At 37.5% G+C, this 19047-nt stretch overlaps 1 protein-coding gene across 24 annotated transcripts in view; it reads right to left on the bottom strand.

Moving 5' to 3' along the window:
* Nucleotides 1-17858, bottom strand: part of LOC105224901 (uncharacterized) — a 33800-nt gene extending 15942 nt beyond the window's left edge. For 15 of the 24 annotated variants that reach the window (XM_049457124.1, XM_049457116.1, XM_049457114.1 and 12 more), the window contains exons 1-3: nt 17702-17858; nt 14243-14461; nt 2467-2532 (exon numbers count right to left, since the gene is read on the bottom strand). In XM_049457124.1, coding sequence (XP_049313081.1) covers nt 2467-2532; nt 14243-14322 — 146 coding nt within the window. In that variant the 5' untranslated portion in view covers nt 14323-14461; nt 17702-17858. Of the gene's footprint in view, nt 1-2466; nt 2533-14242; nt 14462-17005; nt 17030-17060; nt 17508-17528 lie in introns of those variants that run through there. The other 9 variants (XM_049457123.1, XM_049457104.1, XM_049457119.1 and 6 more) reach the window with 9 other exon arrangements.
* Between the last annotated feature and the right edge of the window lie 1189 nt (nt 17859-19047).

Raw genomic sequence — 19047 nt, forward strand, 5'->3', positions numbered from 1 at the left:
GCTCAGTCTACTACCGTTGGCGGATAGTGGACAGCCTATGTTAAGTAGGTAAGCTGCAAATCGTAAAACGAAGCCTCCGACCTAGAGCTGCTGGAGATGAGGGCTCAAAATGGCTCACGCGCCCAATGAAACTCCGGCGAAGAGGCGAACAGATGCCGTTTTTAAATAAGTGTCCACAACCGTCACCGGGGTAGCACTGAGAGAGAATCTACCCACGAGAGAGAGGAAACAAATCGAGAGGACGCTAATGCTGTTCTCATCTCCGTTTCGTTAAAACCCTGGCAGATCTTCAAGTACGTTCAATGAACGTAGCCATATTTTTGGCCGTACAGGTTCAGTTGAGACGAACTGCTGATTAGCGACCGAACCTAGCTATGAACATACATTAGCTCGCATAAAGACTTATGTAAACCCTAGCGTAGGGAGGCCACGGGGTTCACATAGGGCAACTGTTACAACGCGCGGGGATAGCGGCTGGAAGCGGAGACCCGTTAGAACATAATGAACACACGACTCAACAGCAATAAGAACAACAGGAAAGAACTCAACAAAGAAACATAGTGAAGATGAAGAAATCGGAATCTTCTTCCATAGGAGTAAAAGGATACTTAGAACCCCTATACTAACCACTACTTCAAAACAACCGGACTAAACTGGAGAAAAGACAGACTTAGGTGAAACTTCAGCTATACAAGCAGGATCCGCAAAACAAGGTGAAGGGAAGAGTACCCCAATTGACATCACCGAAGAATCTTAGGCTACTCAAAAATCCCGAAACAAGAGTAACAAGAGTATATCAGCCAAATGCGAGAAGAGGAATCCTTAAAAAGGTGCAAGGGTATCGTGCAAATAATGAAAATGTAGATGGCAAAACAAGGGAACGTCAGCATGGATGTTAGGAATTAAAACTTTTTGACTAAATAAGAGTTTGAAGCGTCTTCATGAAATAATTCACTGCGAACCAGTATTAGAAGACGAAAGTTCATACTTCTTGTCTAAACACGAAACGAGAGTCATCACTTCGCCCACGTATTCACCAGATTGATTTCTTATGACTTCTTACTGTTTTCAAAACTATTTTTATATATTGCGTGTGGTTATTTATCTAGCCACTAGTGTGTTTGCTTATATATTTAAATAATAATTTTTCAATAAATTGCTCTGTCATATTATTAGCATATCTACGCGATTTGTGCATTTTACATATGTATATATATTTATACACATGGTATGTATATATGTATGTATATCAACCATATACTTTGCCACTAAGCATTAACTTTGAGTGCTGCTCGCTCATCGCATAAACGGCCTTGACAATCAAATTGATTTTTTCGACTTTTTTAGCACTTTTGCCTCCTCCAATTCAATGCCGACAACTACCGTCGTGGCCCTTTTATGGTAATGTGAGACAGGAAATCAGCACAAAAGAAATTAATCTCAGGCATTCTGCAGTGGGTGCTTGAGCGCAGTAACATGTGTGCTCCACTTACCGATACAGATGTATGTCATGTGGTGGCCATCGATTTTATGGAAGTGTGATCTTTAAGTTGCTGTGAATCAACACACATACACACATACATATATGCACTAGGAGTGTAGTTATATCTATTTATAAATGCGTTAATGTTTGTATGCCTTTATTTGGTGTTTTGACAAATTCAACTTATGACAATAATGAGCGCGTTCAGCGCAGTTTTGGAATGGAAATTTTTAAATTATTTAAACTGTTATTATAGTTGCTCTATATGTGCAGTAATTATTGTGAGTAATTTTAATAAATTGCAACAAAATTATTAGATTTGTAATTAGCAGCAACTGAAGGAGTGGTAGAACAGATTAATAGATCCTTCATGTGTCTATGACAGCCTTGGAGGCCTGCTATATCTTCGTCTTTTTAGATGAATATACTAGTTAAGATTCTTTTTATATCTCCCTCACAAAGATGGTCTAGATTGGTCACCAAGGTCGTACGAGTTTTTTGAACTTAGCCAACCTCAGCCAATAGATATCAATTATCAAAATATCAAGCAGTTTATTTTAAAGAAAATTACGTCATGACTCTTTATGCATAGTCTTTTCATATACAAATATATTTTTATATTAATGAGGTCACGAATGTTAGATTCATTTTTGCCAAACTATCAACTTTTACCCAAAAAAATATCCAGTTTTCTACAGTTTTTTCTACACAAATAATTTTTCTGCTTATAACCCGTTTCCTTCTTTATAATTAATCATATATTTATCACTTATTATCTTTTATTAAAAATTGTCAACTTCCTGCTGAGAGATTTATCTCAACATACCTCGCACTACAACAATATTTCGGTTAACCCGCATTAGAGCCACTTGCGCCATAATTTTTCAAGTTTCATAATTTACGCTTATTTTTGCACATTTGTTGTTGTACTTTATTCTCTGCATACATATCTAACTTGTATTTCATATTTATTTATATCTTACCTTAGCGCCAAAACTTCCACACCACGCATTCTTTTAATTATGGAGACATCGCTGAGATCACTTCCCCTGCAAATAGCGAAAAACAAAACCAAACAAAAAGCATTTTTAATTAAAACTTGTTATGAATCAATTTGTCTATGATCAAGTTTTTGTTTATTTTGATAATTAATTTCGTTATGAGTAAGCAGAGGAAAGGCAATCACCCCAAAGCAGGCAAGTTTTCGTTTTCTTCCAGAGTAGGTTTTAATAATTACGATAAAATTTGGTATTGAAAGGCAGCATGAAAATGTCGGTCAAATGATGTTTAATATAAACTAACTATATAAATACACATAGAGACATACATATATAGTAAGGGGTAATCCAAGTAGAGGTACTTTTTCCAATAGCCTTTTTTTGACAGATCACGGGTGAGTCGTGTCAAGCTGTCATGTTCTTTTTGTTCAATATTGTTTGGGATTTCATCATGGAAAGACTTACGCGTGAACAACGTTTACAAATCGTTCAACTTTATTACGAAAATTCAACAACATCACCCAACTTGAGACCCAGCATTCATTATTGAATAATATTCGACCGAATAGACCACGTCCAGCACTCACTGAAGTAAATATAGCAGCCGTAGCTGAAAGTGGACACGTGGAGAGTCAACTCGGCGGCGGTCTCAGCAACTCGCATTGACATATGGAACAACTTGGCGCATTTTACGTCGAGATCTTAAATTGAAAGCGAAGAAGTTTTAGCTTGTACAAGAACTGAAGTCTCTCAACCTTCCCAACCGACATCGCTTCGCTGTATGGGCTCTAAAAAACATCCAAGGAGAACCCATGTTTTCGAGACACACATTTTGTTCAGCGATGAAGCACATTTCTGATTCAGTGGGTATATGAACAAGCAAAATTACCGCATTTGGAACGAAGAGCAACCTGAAGAGATTCAAAAACTGTCATTCCATCCAGAAAACAGTTTGGTGTGGTTTGTAGGCCGGTGGAATCATCGGGCCATATTTCTTCAAAAATGATGCCGGTGAGAACATAACCGACAATGGCGACATGATCTTGGCGACAATTAGTCTCTACAAGACATCACTTCCCACACAACTTATCAATCAATGGATGTATTAAGAGAACACTTCGGTGAGCAAATAATTTCACGTTTTGGGCCGGTCGATTGACCATCAAGATCGTGTGATATCACACCGTTAGACTTTTTCCTGTGGGGATATGTAAAGTCTAAAGTCTATGCGAACAATCCCGCTTCGATTCAGGTCTTGATGCAAAACATCACACGTGTCATTCGCCAGTTACCAGTTACCAGTCGAAATGCTCGAACGAGTCATCGAAAATTGGACTCAACGAATGGACCATCTGAGACGTAGCCGCGGCCAACATTTAAAAGATATATTCTTCAAAAAAATAAATGCCAAATGTTCTTTCGAATGGTAATAAACGTTTCCTATTAAATTTGAAGTTTCTATGCGTTTCCTTTAATGGATCAACCTCTAAGTATATCTTTCTCAAGATCAAGGCACCATAGTGTTGCGGTACTTGATATTACCAGAAGCATAAGATGCATAATATCACACCGAATTGATATGGTTTAGGCTTTCAGCATTATCCGAGAACCGAAAACTCGAGAGCTTGATGGTGGTATTTGAAAATTTTTTCATCCAGCATTATCTATACAAGTAAAACTACTATCTGCATTGTTTACTAACATAAAACAAAATTAGACGGAGTAGATAGGGAAACTAAGGTTTTGGCTTAGCAGTTTTAACTGGCGCCAAATAAAAGCAAGTTATGCAAAATGTTCGAACTATTTTATAATTTATTTCACTAAAGTAATATCCATTCTAATGCTATTTGCAAGTAGATTAACGACGCAAGCGCAAAGCTTTCATGTTATTATGCAGCTGTGCCTGGCATGGGAGCCGCATTCTGACGAGGAGTTGCGACCAAACCAGTTTGTATGCACTTTTATTCTGCTATAAATACTGTACATATTTTGCTACACAAATAGAACCTTGTAAGACATTTTCTAAAGTAAAAGTTGGTGAAAGTGCTTAAACTGATCTTATGAAAAAGTTAGGATAAATAGACTTAACTTCAACTATATTGAACATTCAAAATTGCCTCGCGTTTCAATAAGTTCAAAAATGAATTATTATTAAAATCATATAGTTTTTTTTTACAAAATAAGTTATCTAGCAGTTTGATTTTAAGTTGAAGGTAAAAGGTTTGAAATGAATTTCGTCAACTCTTTGAATAAATATCTCTTTCGAAATTTATAAGATCTTAATTTACTTGAGCATAATACTATATAAAACAAAAAAAATAATAAGTTGTTTACACAACCTATTATCATTCTTTCCCCACATTTTCTTACAGGGCTGCACTCGCAGGCTTACTTTTAAGCCTGTATTGGGTTAAACGAGAGTGTCACGCTTGAAAAAGTCGACAGCGGCGGGTTAAGTGGAAAACGCTTGTCCGCTGGCATGAACTCCACGTGCATGAGAAAAGCATTCAAATGGGAGAATTACTTGAACCAGAAGCTAAAAGCCAAAATAAGGTAAAATATGCGCATTAGATTGCCGCGGAACTAGCACGCTTCAAATGAACATGAAGCTTTCGCTAAGATTGTGCCTAGTTTCAATCAGATAAAGCATGCCATATATAGAATTATAAACTCAAGGAAGTACGTATATTTATGTAAGTGTATACATATGTGTATTATTAATAAAGTTATCGCTACTATTCAAAAACAATGGCTAATTTTTATCATAAAAGAAAGGCGGTTTCTAATGAGCAATTCATTTGGGTTATTTTTTCACTAATTGTGAGAGGTTGACATTTAAAAAAAACATTAGAAAATAGTTGATAGACATATTTCAGGAATCTTTTACTTTAAAGTACGAGGAATGCTCCCTGACTTATATCATCTGATGATGATCTGTCATCTCATCTCAAGTACACGGCATACTCGCTCAAAACACAGAAAGTAGAGCGAACTTTTCGAAAAAAGGCAGATAATAATTTTGTACGGTTTTGAAATATACCATAAAATGGAGAATGGTTCCAATGCGAAAATTTTTTTGCCATCTTATGTTAGGATTTTTTGTGTCACAACTAATTCTTGAGCCGTCCTCTAATACTTGTATTAGAAATTAGAGAAAGCAACTTGTTATCTAAACTTTATCGATACCGAACTTTTGAGTTTTTATGCCCTAAACAAGGTATATTAAGTTTATAACATCCAGAAAAGAAGGTCTGTACATCTGTATACATGCGAAATAGTCCCTTAGATACTGAGATAGCGATCAGAAGTTTTGCACACGTCCTTTTCTCCCAAAAAAGCTTATTTGTAGGAATTACCGATATCGGGCCACTATAGGACATACCTGCCACACATCTTTTTAACCCTTTATGCTATAGGAAATACATCTGTGAAAAGTATTATAGATTCACAACGGTTCTTGTTAATTATAAGTGTAGATTTATAGTATATTCAACTAAAAGAAGTTGATAAGTCGGTCTTTACCGATGTCATAACGGGTGATCCAAGTTGAGGTTATTTTTTCAATAGCTTCACTCAACTTATGGTCAAGATAATCGGCTACTGTGCGTACTATTCGCAACAACCGCAACAATCTTGAGGCCCAGTATTCATTATTGGATAATACTCGACCAAAGAAACTATGCCCAGCACGCAGTGAAGAAAATATAGCAGCCGTAGCTGAGAGTGGACTTAAAGACCGTGGAGAGCCGATTTGCGAAGTTCGCAGCAACTGGGACAAACGTATGGAACGGCTTGATGCATTCATTATACATACAAAATACAGCTTGTACAAGAACTGAGGCCTACCTTCCCAAGCGGCATCGCTTCACTCTATGCGTTCTTGGAAAGGTCCAAGAAGATCCGATGTTTTCGAACCAAATTTTGTTCAGCGGTGAGGCTCATTTCTAACTCAATAGGTATGTTAACAAGCAGTTGCTATTTTTTTCACAAATGATGCCGGTAAAATGTAACCGTCAATGTCGACGTCGTCCATGATATCCGATTGGCCACCAAGATCGTGTGATATCACTCCGCTAGACTTTTTCCTGTGGGGATATGTAAAATCTGAAGTCTATGCGGACAAACCCGCTTCAATTCAGGCTTTGGAGCAAAACATCTAGCGTGTCTATCGCCAGTTACCAGTCGAAATGCTCGAACGAGTCATAGAAAAATGGAATAAACGGAAGGAACATCTGAGGCGTAGCCGCAATCAAGCATTTGAAAGAGATAATCTTCAAAAAATAAATGAAAAAGAATGTTCTTTCTTTAAAGAAGAGGGAAACCTCGAAATAGATCACCCTTTATATCAGCCGCCTATGTAATATACATGGTACATTCAATGTAAAATGTACATACAAGCATATTATATATACAACATACTTTGTGTGCGCGTCAATAAAAAAATAGACAATGTATGTATGCATTTGCCATGCATCGGGACAAACAAGCAACACCCATAAAAAGAGCCAACTTAACGGAAACTTAACGAGAAATCTTAGATTTACACGAGAAGACCCCATTTACGGAGCTGTGGTGAAAGTTCGTAGAAAGAAGTTGATGGCGGCACATTAACCATAGGTGCACTTAAACCTTCACGACTATGTATGAATGCATACATGTATATATGTATGTATGTACATATATGTATATCACATGTGTACATAACATGCCACAAGCATAAATTTGGCTTGGGGTCTTCATTTAAATTCCGCTTTAAAAACTCAAATTATTCACTGCAACGCTGAATGCACGAATTTACTTCTCCATTGTGCTCATCTGTCATGTGTAAATATGTATACATTAGGTATACCAACTTTAAATTTGCTTTAATATTATATATGTATGTACATATGTATGTGCTCGTATCTAAAAGGTTTACAGACTTTCCCATTCAACCGAATTGTCAATATTCTACAACAATGCGCTTTTCAAGGTTCTTGAGAAAATAGAAACTTAGAAATTGTTGTTTACTCGTTGTTATATCCAGACTCTTTGTGCGATTAACATTTTCTCGATAGATAAAGTCGCATTCAAGTGTGAAAATAATTGTAAAGCCTTTATATGTATATGTATATTTAAATAAGTATGATTAATCATTCTAAGTGTTAAATACACAGTCACAACTGCAATAATAGAGATTAGTGTGAATAGAAAGTTTGAATTGTTCTCGGAACAACTGCTTGAATCTTACTGTCTTTCTGGAAAACTTGTAGCTTCATATTTGCCCACGAGTGCTATGTTTGAATATTGTATATTTCAGTATAGATGCATATCTTTACTAGAGTTGTAGGGAGATGAAAAGCCTTCAAAGACGGCCGAGAGTTTGTTGAAGAAATGCCTCTTTCTGAACGATCTTCGACATCTTCAACTGATGGAAATATTAAAACAGTGAAGGATATGCTTCTTGAAAATCGTCTGACAAGTGTTGGAGAGATGGCGAGAGAGCTCGACATTTCTCGCGAGTCCGTTCGAATTATTTTAGTGGATATTTTGGGTATGAAAAGCGTTCTTGCTCGATTCGTCTCGTTAAAGCTTACCATCGAATCGAGCTACGATTGTGACTGGATTTAAAGCCAAAAACGCAATTAATACTATCGATCAACTACCATATTCGCCAGATTTGACTCCGTGTGACTTTTTCTTGTTCTCCAAACTAAAATTGCCTCTCCGTGGAACCCGTTTTCGGTCAATCGAAGGGATAAAACAAAATTTGCTAAAGGAGCTGAAGGCCATATATATACTCGTATAATTCGGGATTAGTTTGAAGGCGACAAAATAAATATTAAAGAATAATTAAATAGTTTGCGTTTTATTCACAACTTCTGGTCTTTTTTGTCAAAATGTATGTATGTATATTAGCAGCGAGTCGATATACAGCAACCCAAAAAACGGAAAATCTCGTATGTGGGAAATGTTCTAGGTATCAGTCTGAGCAACTATGCCAAAGAGACTATAGGTCCAAAATCGGCTTAGTTTATAGGGATCATAAAATTTTGTTCGTCAGTCTTTGAAATATCCGAATTAAATTTAATATGTAGGCGCATTTTGATATTCTATTGATCATTTGACGGAATCAGTTAGATCGGTCAATCATATCACATATATCCCACAACCGACTGTTCAGATTTTTATACTCTCGCAACAAAGTTGCTAAAGAGAGTATTATAGTTTTGTTCACATAACGGTTGTTTGTAAGTCCTAAAACTAAAAGAGTTAGATATAGGGTTATATATACCAAAGTGATCAGGGTGACGAGTAGAGTTGAAATCCGGATGTCTGTCTGTCCGTCCGTCCGTCTGTCCGTCCGTCCGTCCGTCCGTGCAAGCTGTAACTTGAGTAAAAATTGAGATATCATGATGAAACTTGGTACACGTATTTCTTGGCTCCATAAGAAGGTTAAGTTCGAAGATGGGCAAAATCGGTCCACTGCCACGCCCACAAAATGGCGGAAACCGAAAACCTATAAAAAGTCATAACTAAGCCATAAATAAAGATATTAAAATGAAATTTGGCACAAAGGATCACATTAGGGAGGGGCATATTTGGACGTAATTTTTTTGGAAAAGTGGGCGTGGCCCCGCCCCCTACTAAGTTTTTTGTACATATCTCGGAAACTACCATAGCCATGTCAACCAAACTCTATGGAGTCGTTTCTTTCAGGTATTTCCATATATAGTTCAAAAATGGAAGAAATCGGATAATAACCACGCCCACCTCCCATACAAAGGTTATGTTGAAAATCACTAAAAGTGCGTTAACCAACTAACAAAAAACGTCAGAAACACAAAATTTTACAGAAGAAATAGCAGAAAGAAGCTGCACCCAGGCTTTTTTTAAAAATTGAAAATGGGCGTGGCGTCGCCCACTTATGGACCAAAAACCATATCTCAGGAACTACTCGACAGATTTCAATGAAATTCGGTATATAATAGTCTCTTAACATATATATGACATATACGAAATATGGGGGAAATCGGTTCACAACCACGCTTTTTTCCAATATAACGCTATTTTGAATTCCATCTGATGCCTTCTCTGTATAATACAATATATGTATACAATAGGAACCGAAATAAAAAAAAATATGTAAATGACGGATAATGAAATCTCAATTATCACTTTATCATGCGAGAGTATAAAATATTCGGTGACACCCGAACTTAGCCCTTCCTTACTTGTTACACTTCGTTTTACTCTATAATGAGATCAAATTTGACCCGGACCGGCCCACGACTACCTAGATTAGTATAAGCTTTTTATACTCTCGCAACAAAGTTGCTAAGGAGAGTATTATAGTTTTGTTCACATAACGGTTGTTTGTAAGTCCTAAAACTAAAAGAGGCAGACGAGTAGGGTGACGAGTATAGTTGAAATCCGGATGTCTGTCTGTCCGTCCGTCCGTCCGTCCGTGCAAGCTGTAACTTGAGTAAAAATTTAAATATCATGATGAAACTTGGTACACGTATTTCTTGGGTCCATAAGAAGGTTAAGTTCGAAGATGGGCAAAAGCGGCCAACTGCCACGCCCACAAAATGGCGGAAACTGAAAACCTATAAAGTGTCATAACTAAGCCATAAATAAAGGTATTAAAGTGAAATTTGGCACAATGGATCGCATTAAGGAGGGGCATATTTGGACCTAAATTTTTTGGAAAAGTGGGCGTGGCCCCGCCCCCTAAAAAGTTTTTTGTACATATCTCGGAAACTACTATAGCTATGTCAACCAAACCCAACAGAATCGTTTTCTTCAGGCATCTCCATATACAGTTTAAAAATGGAAGAAATCGGATAATAACCACGCCCACCTCCCATACAAAGGTTATGTTGAAAATCACTAAAAGTGCATTAACCGACTAACAAAAAACGTCAGAAACACTAAATTTTACGGAAGAAATGGAGGGAGGAAGCTGCACCCAGGCTTTTTTTTAAAATTGAAAATGGGAGTGGCGTCGCCCACTTATGGACCAAAAACCATATCTCAGGAACTACTAATCTAATTAATTTTACAGGAAAATAAAAAAATATGTAAATGACGGATAATGAAATCTCGATTATCACTTTATCATGCGAGAGTATAAAATGTTCGGTGACACCCGAACTTAGCCCTTCCTTACTTGTTATATTTCAGGTTCAGAAAATATTCAGTAAAGGTCATGAAGTTATCGAAAACTTGCTTCAAGCGGGTCATACATCCAACTGCGATAATTATAAAATCGAAGAAGTTAAAGAAGCAGTGCTTGAAAATCATTGTGTGGGCAGAGGATCTCAAAACCTTTACAGACTCAGCGCATTGTTGCTAGTGTTTTAGGTATAAAGCGTGTCTATGTTAGACTCGTGGCAAAAGCCCTGAATCTTTTGAAAAAACTACGCTAAGTAAAGGTCACAAAAGAGTTGCTTCACAGCGTACCTGAGGAATCTACATTCTTTAAACGCATCACTGCTGGTCTTTTTTTCTTTGCATAAAAAGTATGCAAGTAAGTAAAGTTATATGCTTTTCCAATTTATATTCAGAAAATACTAAGCATGGGTACTACGTACATAAGTATATAATGGCTTGAAGCAACAGTTCCTTATTCAAAAAGATGGAAATATTTTTAATTCATGCGTATTTTTATGCATAGAAGCTAACTAAATACATTTTCTGTTTATCAAAATGCAGTGGCAAGTCAAGCGTGACCGTCAATATCTAAATATGCAGTAGCGTGCATTAAAATGGAAGTGGAATTTTGTTTGCTCACATATGTTTTTGCAAACCGAGGGTTCAAATTCTCGCTGTGACAAAATGTAAAGCTTTTCTTTGCGCGCTACTGTAAATAATTAGTTCATAGATGTACTTGTGCATATCGATCTTGTTTATGGTTCGAGGGCAACGCCATTCGCAGGATTCGGCCAAGCGTGACCACTACATATATACATATGCATATATGTGTCCATACATATATATATACAAATACTCATACTTAGCTAAATTTTGCACATACATACATAAATACAAAGTTACAAACTCCTTTGTAATAGTGATTTTCTTTGTTGCAAGTGTGGGAGCCAATAAAGTGCATAGTAATTAAATTCACCGCCTACAACAACAGCAAAACACTAAAACTGCAATTGCAATTACCTCAACACTGGACAATGGATAGTGAGACAGAGCAGTGACACAACAGAAAGAAAGGCGAGTTCATAAAATGCATAGCGTTGACAATGACGCCTCTTGTTGTTGTAACGGAGGCAATGACACCATCAGTGATGCCGCCAACCACAACAGACAAACAAATAGACAACAAGCAAGCAACAAAAATCATAACGATTATGATGATAATGCAATTGAATGAGCGGCGACAGCGGAAAACAAATTGGTTTAATGTCCTCATGCAAGAATATACTTATGTACATTAATATGTGAGTATGTATGCAAATACATATGAGTACAAAAAAGTGTGCATACTTTCGTTGGAACCGATTATACTTGATATAAGGGGTGAAAAATATATCCGCATTTGTAACAAGAACAAGAAAAAAACATTAACTTCGGCTGCAAGAAGATCAATACCCTTCACGAGTGCATTTCTAATAGAACAAAAGGGTATAAAAAGATCTTTCTCTTGATTTTTACCAGATACAACTTACCATATAACATAGGCCTATCCGAATATATTCGGAGGTTATAGCATTGCTTGGAAATAATGCATGCCAAATTTAGTAATGACATCTTGACAAGTAAAAAAAACGGTTCACGCAAAGACCTGATTTTGATCAATTAGTTTGCATTGCAGCTATATACTATAGTGATCCAATATCGGCGATTTCGAGGAATGAGTATCTTCTTAGAGAGAAAAGGATGTGTGCAAAATTTAAAAACAATATTAGGTAACAGACGTTTCCTTCTGGGTAAACTTCTGTGTAAACTTAATAGCCTCCTTTGGTTTAAAGCTTTTGAAGTTCGATTTTCAAAGTATTCATATGTATTAAGCTTGTTCCCTTGTAAGACAGTGGTTAGGTTAGATTAATCTGGTGGGCTAATAAGCCAGGCATATTCATAGATCACTTTTATTCTTTAGCAGCTACCAGATGAAATTCCGTTACGTAGTCCATGAGTAGTATTCATCCTTTAGGATGCTAGCATTGACGCGAAGTTCAACAGTTTCTGTAGTCTCAGTAACGTTACCTCTTCAAATATCTCATATAGAATGCTTGAAGAGTTGTTTCCTGGAGTCGCTTCTATCGAGTGCCAATTGGAACATGGTATATTTCTGATCTACCGCTTTACGCTTGAATTTTGAATTTTTCTCCTCCGGCAGATCATTCCATCACTCTTTGACTTGGACACGCTGCTGTCCATATCTTTGTATAGACAATGCATGGGTTTACCAATATTGGTCACGTTTTCGAATGACAGCAGCCTGTTGTTTCTCAGCCCAATTCACGAACATACGACGATTCTGGTGGTCAAGCGGCTTCAGTTCGTGCGTCAATTTGTAAGGATGTAGGCCAAGATCTTTTCGCAAAATTCGCCACAACGACGTCACAGAGGGTTCCCAACGCTTCAGAATGACGTATGAGAGACTGATTTGGGTCTTCCTCAATTGATGCGCCAACAGCAGCAATATTCTCGACAATACGGGCACTTTTTTGTCTCATTGACAGGCGAACATTTTTGTACAGTGCCTGTGAGTTCAAATTTTTCCACTAGACGCTCATTTGTTGTTCTAATAGGACGATTATGACGACCATGAATTGAACGTGGCGCTATAAAGTTGAGGCCGCTGACTCCGAATTTCCGTAGTAAATTTTAATAATTTTGACTCGTTGTTGGCTAGTATAACTTTCCAAAATGAAATGGCAAAACTTACTGAAGAGAAATGTCAAAAGAGTGGGTAGACCCTATCGGTCTACGTTTGTAGCGTCCCTATTGAAAACCCCGTTACAAGCAGAAAAACTAGATTTTTTCAAATTCTCAAATGCAAATAACGTAAAAAACGCTAAAGAAGAGATTCATGTTCTGGGACCACGTGGCCACGCGTGGTTACAAACATTGCTGGTTACAGATAATCGCTTTTAGTAGAGTGCATAGGAAGACTGAACCGCCTTTCAGTGTGCAGCCGGGTACACCTAATCTGCATGCCGGGAAATAAAGGGGTAGCCGGAAAGGAGTTAGCCGATGAACTAACCCTTTCTGCGGCAGCCTCCAAGATGAAGGGACTAGAACCATGCATAGCGGTGGGGTCCCACACTCTTAAGGAACTACTCCGCACGGAGGAGAGAATGAAGAGAGAACAGCACTGGCAGCAGGTATGTGCCATGCCAAGCAGCTTCTAGGAGGGTACAACCTCCTTAGGTTTAAGTAACTAATTAACCTCCCCCGGGACGAATTCCGCATCCTCGTCGCGCTCTACACAGGGCTTAAGGCCCTGGGTTCCATCGACATGGACAGGGATCACATCACCTCAGTAGTGCCCAGCAGGCTCCTGGAATTATTCAGGATGCTGGACCTTGGTGAACATATGTGATATAGGAGAGGGCACAATAGACCCTAGGTCGCAGTGCAATATCTCAAATATGTAAATAAGGGGATAACGCAAATATTATTTAAAGGACATAATCAAATTCAAAATTATAGAAATTAAAAGGAGTTACAAATATCTTTTGTCTTCAAAAAGAGTCATAAGTGATAAAATTATACATATATACATATATATGTAAATACAAAAAAGATCATTACTTACCAGCAATTGAGCTTTTTGATGGACCCCAAATCCGATTGCTTGGAGCGAGCAATGACCATTTCCTCGGTGAGGCGTGTCATTGTTTATTTTTACTCTTTTCTACTTTTATTTTTGTGTGTTTTGATATTAACACGGCTGCGTGTTGTTGCTGTTGTAATTTTGATGTAATTTTATTTATTTTTTATATGTTGATATTTTTTGTTTCGCGTACTTTTATTGCTACAACAACAAAATAAAAGAAAATCAGCAAACCACTTCACTTCCACTTCATTTATGTATTTATTATATAGATATATATGTATATACTTATATATATGATAGGTATATATGTACATGTGTACAAGTCACTTTCGTAAGCGCCACGAGGCTAAGCCCAATTACACAAGTTAAATGCACAAACTAAACAAAAACCACACACACACATAGACACACAAGGCGATGAAAAAATGCCAACAGGTTTTGGCGTGGCGCGTTGTTGTGGCAAGCGTCTGTGTGGCTTTTCGTTATTATTTGCCGCAATTTTCCTATATGTAGACACGTTTGTACATACAGATGGACGTATGTGTATGTGTATCCACGCACTTATATACTCATATCAGATCGTTGCGTTTACATTGCAACTCCTCGTAAAAGCTGCAATAAATGTGCAACATTGCAACTGTTGCAACAATAAGCTGACGCACCAACACGCTATAATGGCCTTACCCCTCTCTAGCTGTGGCACTCTTTCCGCGTAAGCGTTTGCTAAAATGACTAATACCGCATGCACCCATACACAACTGTGGCCTGTGCTAACCGCATGTAGATATGCCTGAACATTATAAATATTTCATTATGTCAGATTACTTTAATAATAGCCCCCTTCTGACTCGTTTGCCTATAGAAATCAAGTTTTACTACTTCTGCTTCGTCTTCCAGTTATGATTACAGTTTGCCGCCTACATTCCAACCTACAAAAATTCGCACTTACAACAACAACATGTATATTCGTTACGTATTTGTTGTTTTTGTTGCCACTGTCTATAATTGCATTGATTGCGGCAAGTAAACTACCCTTTTGGAATGCAGTTGTGAATTAAAAACTATATACGCTAATAAATATTTAAAGGTACAGTAAAGCCTCTATAACACGGACCATCCTTATTTATTTATTTGTTATTTCATAAATTGTATAAAAACTTATCAAAAAACTTTCAATTTTATTTTTCCACCAGCCCTATGAATGAGAAATGAAGACCTAGTAATTGCAGCTCTTTATTCCCTGTACAGGGTAAAAAATGTTTACCCCGAATTTTGCATCATGCAAAAGGAATCGTCGGAGACCCTGCAATAAATACTTATACTCATATATGTATATATGTATAAATAATCAGGAGGAGGAGGAGCTTAGTCGACCGAACAAAATCAATTTATTCTACGAAAAGCCGATCGTTTTGCACTCAAAATCGTGTAATATCACACCGTTAGACTTTTTCCTACTTTTTCCTGTGGGTATATGTAAACTCTAAAGTCTATACGGACAATCCCGCTTCAATTCAGGCCTTGAAACAAAATATCACGCCTGTCATTCACCAGTTACCACTCGAAATGCTTGAACGAGTCATCAAAAATTGGAATCACTGGACGAATCGTCTGAGATGTAGCCGCGGCCAACAATTGAGAGAGATATTCTTCAAAAAATAATTTCCAAAGAATGTATTTTTGAGTGATAATAAGCATTCCCCCTTAAGTTTGAAGTTCTGTGTTTTTCCTTTAAAATAGTAGGAAACCTATAAATGGATCGCCCAGAAAAACGAGCGAAGTGAGTAGCCAAACCAGTAATATTGTTGTGAAGGCTTCGCTACGTATTTGATACGATTGACAGTGAATCATCTATGAACTTTGGACTGCTCACCAGCGGGCAAATCCTTAATTAGGACATATACAGTCAACAATCGGGTCCTTTGAAGGAAATAATCGACCAGAAGCGATCAGCTATGAAAATTAAGTAAAGAATTTTTTTCAATCAACCCACACACCAGGCCACACATGTCGATAGTGACTCGCCAAAAACTTTTTGAGCTTAGTTGGGAAGTACTCATGATTTCAGCTTATAATCCAAGCGATAACTACCTCCTCTTGTATAAGGCGCAGAATTTTGCTGGTTGTGAAAATCGACTGTCCCAGTTTTTTTGTCACAATGGACGAGGGTTTCAACAAGGTATTGAAAAGTAGAATTCTACTCATTAAACTTTATACATAGCTCAGCGAATACAAATTCGACGGTCACAATGCCGTTCAAATGGATTGATAAATTTAAAATATTTGTCACCTCAGTGGGGGATCTGCGAAAGGAAAGACGCTTGTGGCCACTAACCGCAATTTCTGTTACAACTTATCATTGGAAATAGAGAAAGTTCTTAGTGAACGCGTAAACACGTGTTTTTCCTACAGGCCACTCTATCGCTTACTAGCGCACCAGTCACTTGACAAGTTTATCGCACATTTCTGTATTGCTGCTGGTAAATATGTGCATGTGTGCTGCAGCATCTACTGCAGCAACGCCTATCTTACAGATATCACTAATCACTAATGCAAATATGCGGCTTCGCCAACGCAAATCTTTTCAGTTAAGCACGTTTGCATCAATTTGACATTTCTTCACGGCAATGCGTTTTCCTGCTTCTACGCTCTTATCACGCTTATCCCCTTAATTTAGCTGTGTTGTGTTTTTTTTTTTAGTTTAAATAAACCGCATCGATTTTTCGACACTTCCGCACACACAATTCGCTTTTCAATATTTTCCACTTCCAATTCGAAAGCATTTAGCAACATTCACCATTCACCACTTTCTACTTTTTTGGGGGTTTTTGTTTTTGCTTGTTTCATTCGCAACAATTGTTATTATTTTCTTTGCACTTTTTGCAAATTTTCATGGAAACTTTTATTGTTGTGTTATTATTATTTTTGTTTTTTTTTTTTTGTATTTTTCATATAACAAATTTTAATTAAGAAAAAACGCGTGAACGAGTTTTTCACAGTGAATTTTGGGAATTATTGAAAATTGTACGAGTGTTTCGGCTAACAGATTTTCCCAAATATGTTTTTTTGCTTTTTTTTTTGACAAAATTTTCTTCGATTCGCTTGGCACAGCAAGTGTCTGCGCTCACATCATCTCCACGGACTAATGACAGCAGCGTCGCGGTTGACGTCGGCATGCGCGCTGACGTCGCCGTCTGTTTTGTCTCTATATTCTGCTGTCACTCAAAACGCGCGCCGTCTGTTCCACGCTCAGGTAATTGCTTACCGTTATTACATATGTACATACAAACAAATGCTTTTCTATCAAAGAATCTTGACTTGAATTGTCCAACTAACGCCGTGACCGCTGTGATAGTGACGCGTTAAAAGTATGCTTCTAAATTATAATTCCATATTACAACACACACAGCACTTCTGGTTATACAAACATATGCATACACACATGTATCACTATTCAACTATTCCACTCGGTCGAAATTTACTCGCATCCGTTGCCGACCATGCCGCGTCGCGTTTGTGCTGAGACTGCCAGCGCCGACCAACAGCTGCTGCTGTGGAAGCTAGTCGCTCCATCGGAATGTGCACTACGCACGGTTTGCGCCCGGCGAGTGGATACTTTTGTGCTTACCAACGCATACATACACACATACACATGCGAGGTTGGAGCTTTCTGCGGCGAATTCATCTTTTGTTTTGCTCCAGCGCGCATGAGAGTGCGGCGGGTGTTGGCGTGTAGTAAATGCCATAGTAGGCGTTATAGTAAAAGCTACATCTGACAGTTTTGTGTTATCGCTGGTTTGTTACGAAAAGTAGGGTGATGTGAAAACGTCACAAGGTTGTTCATTTTTAAATATTTTATTTCCTTATCGATAAAATTGCTAAGAACTATGAATCAGCCAACGGATGGGGGCTTGCGTCATAATTAGGAAATATTATTGCTTGTAAATAATAGATAAAGTGGGTAATACGAGTATAATGAAATGCACAGTAAAGACTTAATAGTTAAGACTTTGGAGTTAAAATATAATAACGGTACTAGAAGTTGGAGAGTTTACTACTTAAAGGATTTTTTGAGCGCTTTTGTTGATATCTGGCTCTTGACATAGTCTAGCCGAAAGCTCCCCGATTGTAGAACCCACTTTTATAAAAACAAAAAAAACGTTAATTTCGTCTGCACCGAAACTATAAAACCTTTCCTAAGTGCAGTTTGTATGACAGCTATATGTTGTAGTAGTACCAACTGAAAAATACATATAGTACATATTTAAAGATTACAGCGTTGCCTTGGACCATAATTTATGACAAACTTCTTAACGATATCTTGTCAAATAAAAGAGTTTTTCATACAAGAACTTATTTCGATCAGTTTTTATGGCTATCTGCTATCCTACTAGCGGATCTGAATAATTGGCTCTTCTTAGAAGAAACGTTCGTGAGAAGAATTTCAGATCGATATCTAAAAAACAGACGAACATGGCTCCAACGACTCAGCCATTGGTTCTTGATACACAATATCTATATACCTTTTCGGCTACCTTCATACAGCTATGTCTGAATTTGGTATCCTCGCAAAACTAATACGTCTGTGTAAACTGACGTTGACCAATACCAAATGCTCCATCAAGATCGGGAAGGACCTCTCCGAGCCGTTCGATGCCAGGTGAGGTTTCCGACAAGGCGGCTCCTTATTGTACGACTACTTCAATCTATCCTTGACAAAATAATTCGAGCTGAATACAGAAGGTACAATCTTCTATATATAAGTATTTACAGCTGCTGACGTA

This window comes from Bactrocera dorsalis, chromosome 5, assembly GCF_023373825.1.
Source record: "Bactrocera dorsalis isolate Fly_Bdor chromosome 5, ASM2337382v1, whole genome shotgun sequence".
Taxonomy (NCBI): domain Eukaryota; kingdom Metazoa; phylum Arthropoda; class Insecta; order Diptera; family Tephritidae; genus Bactrocera; species Bactrocera dorsalis.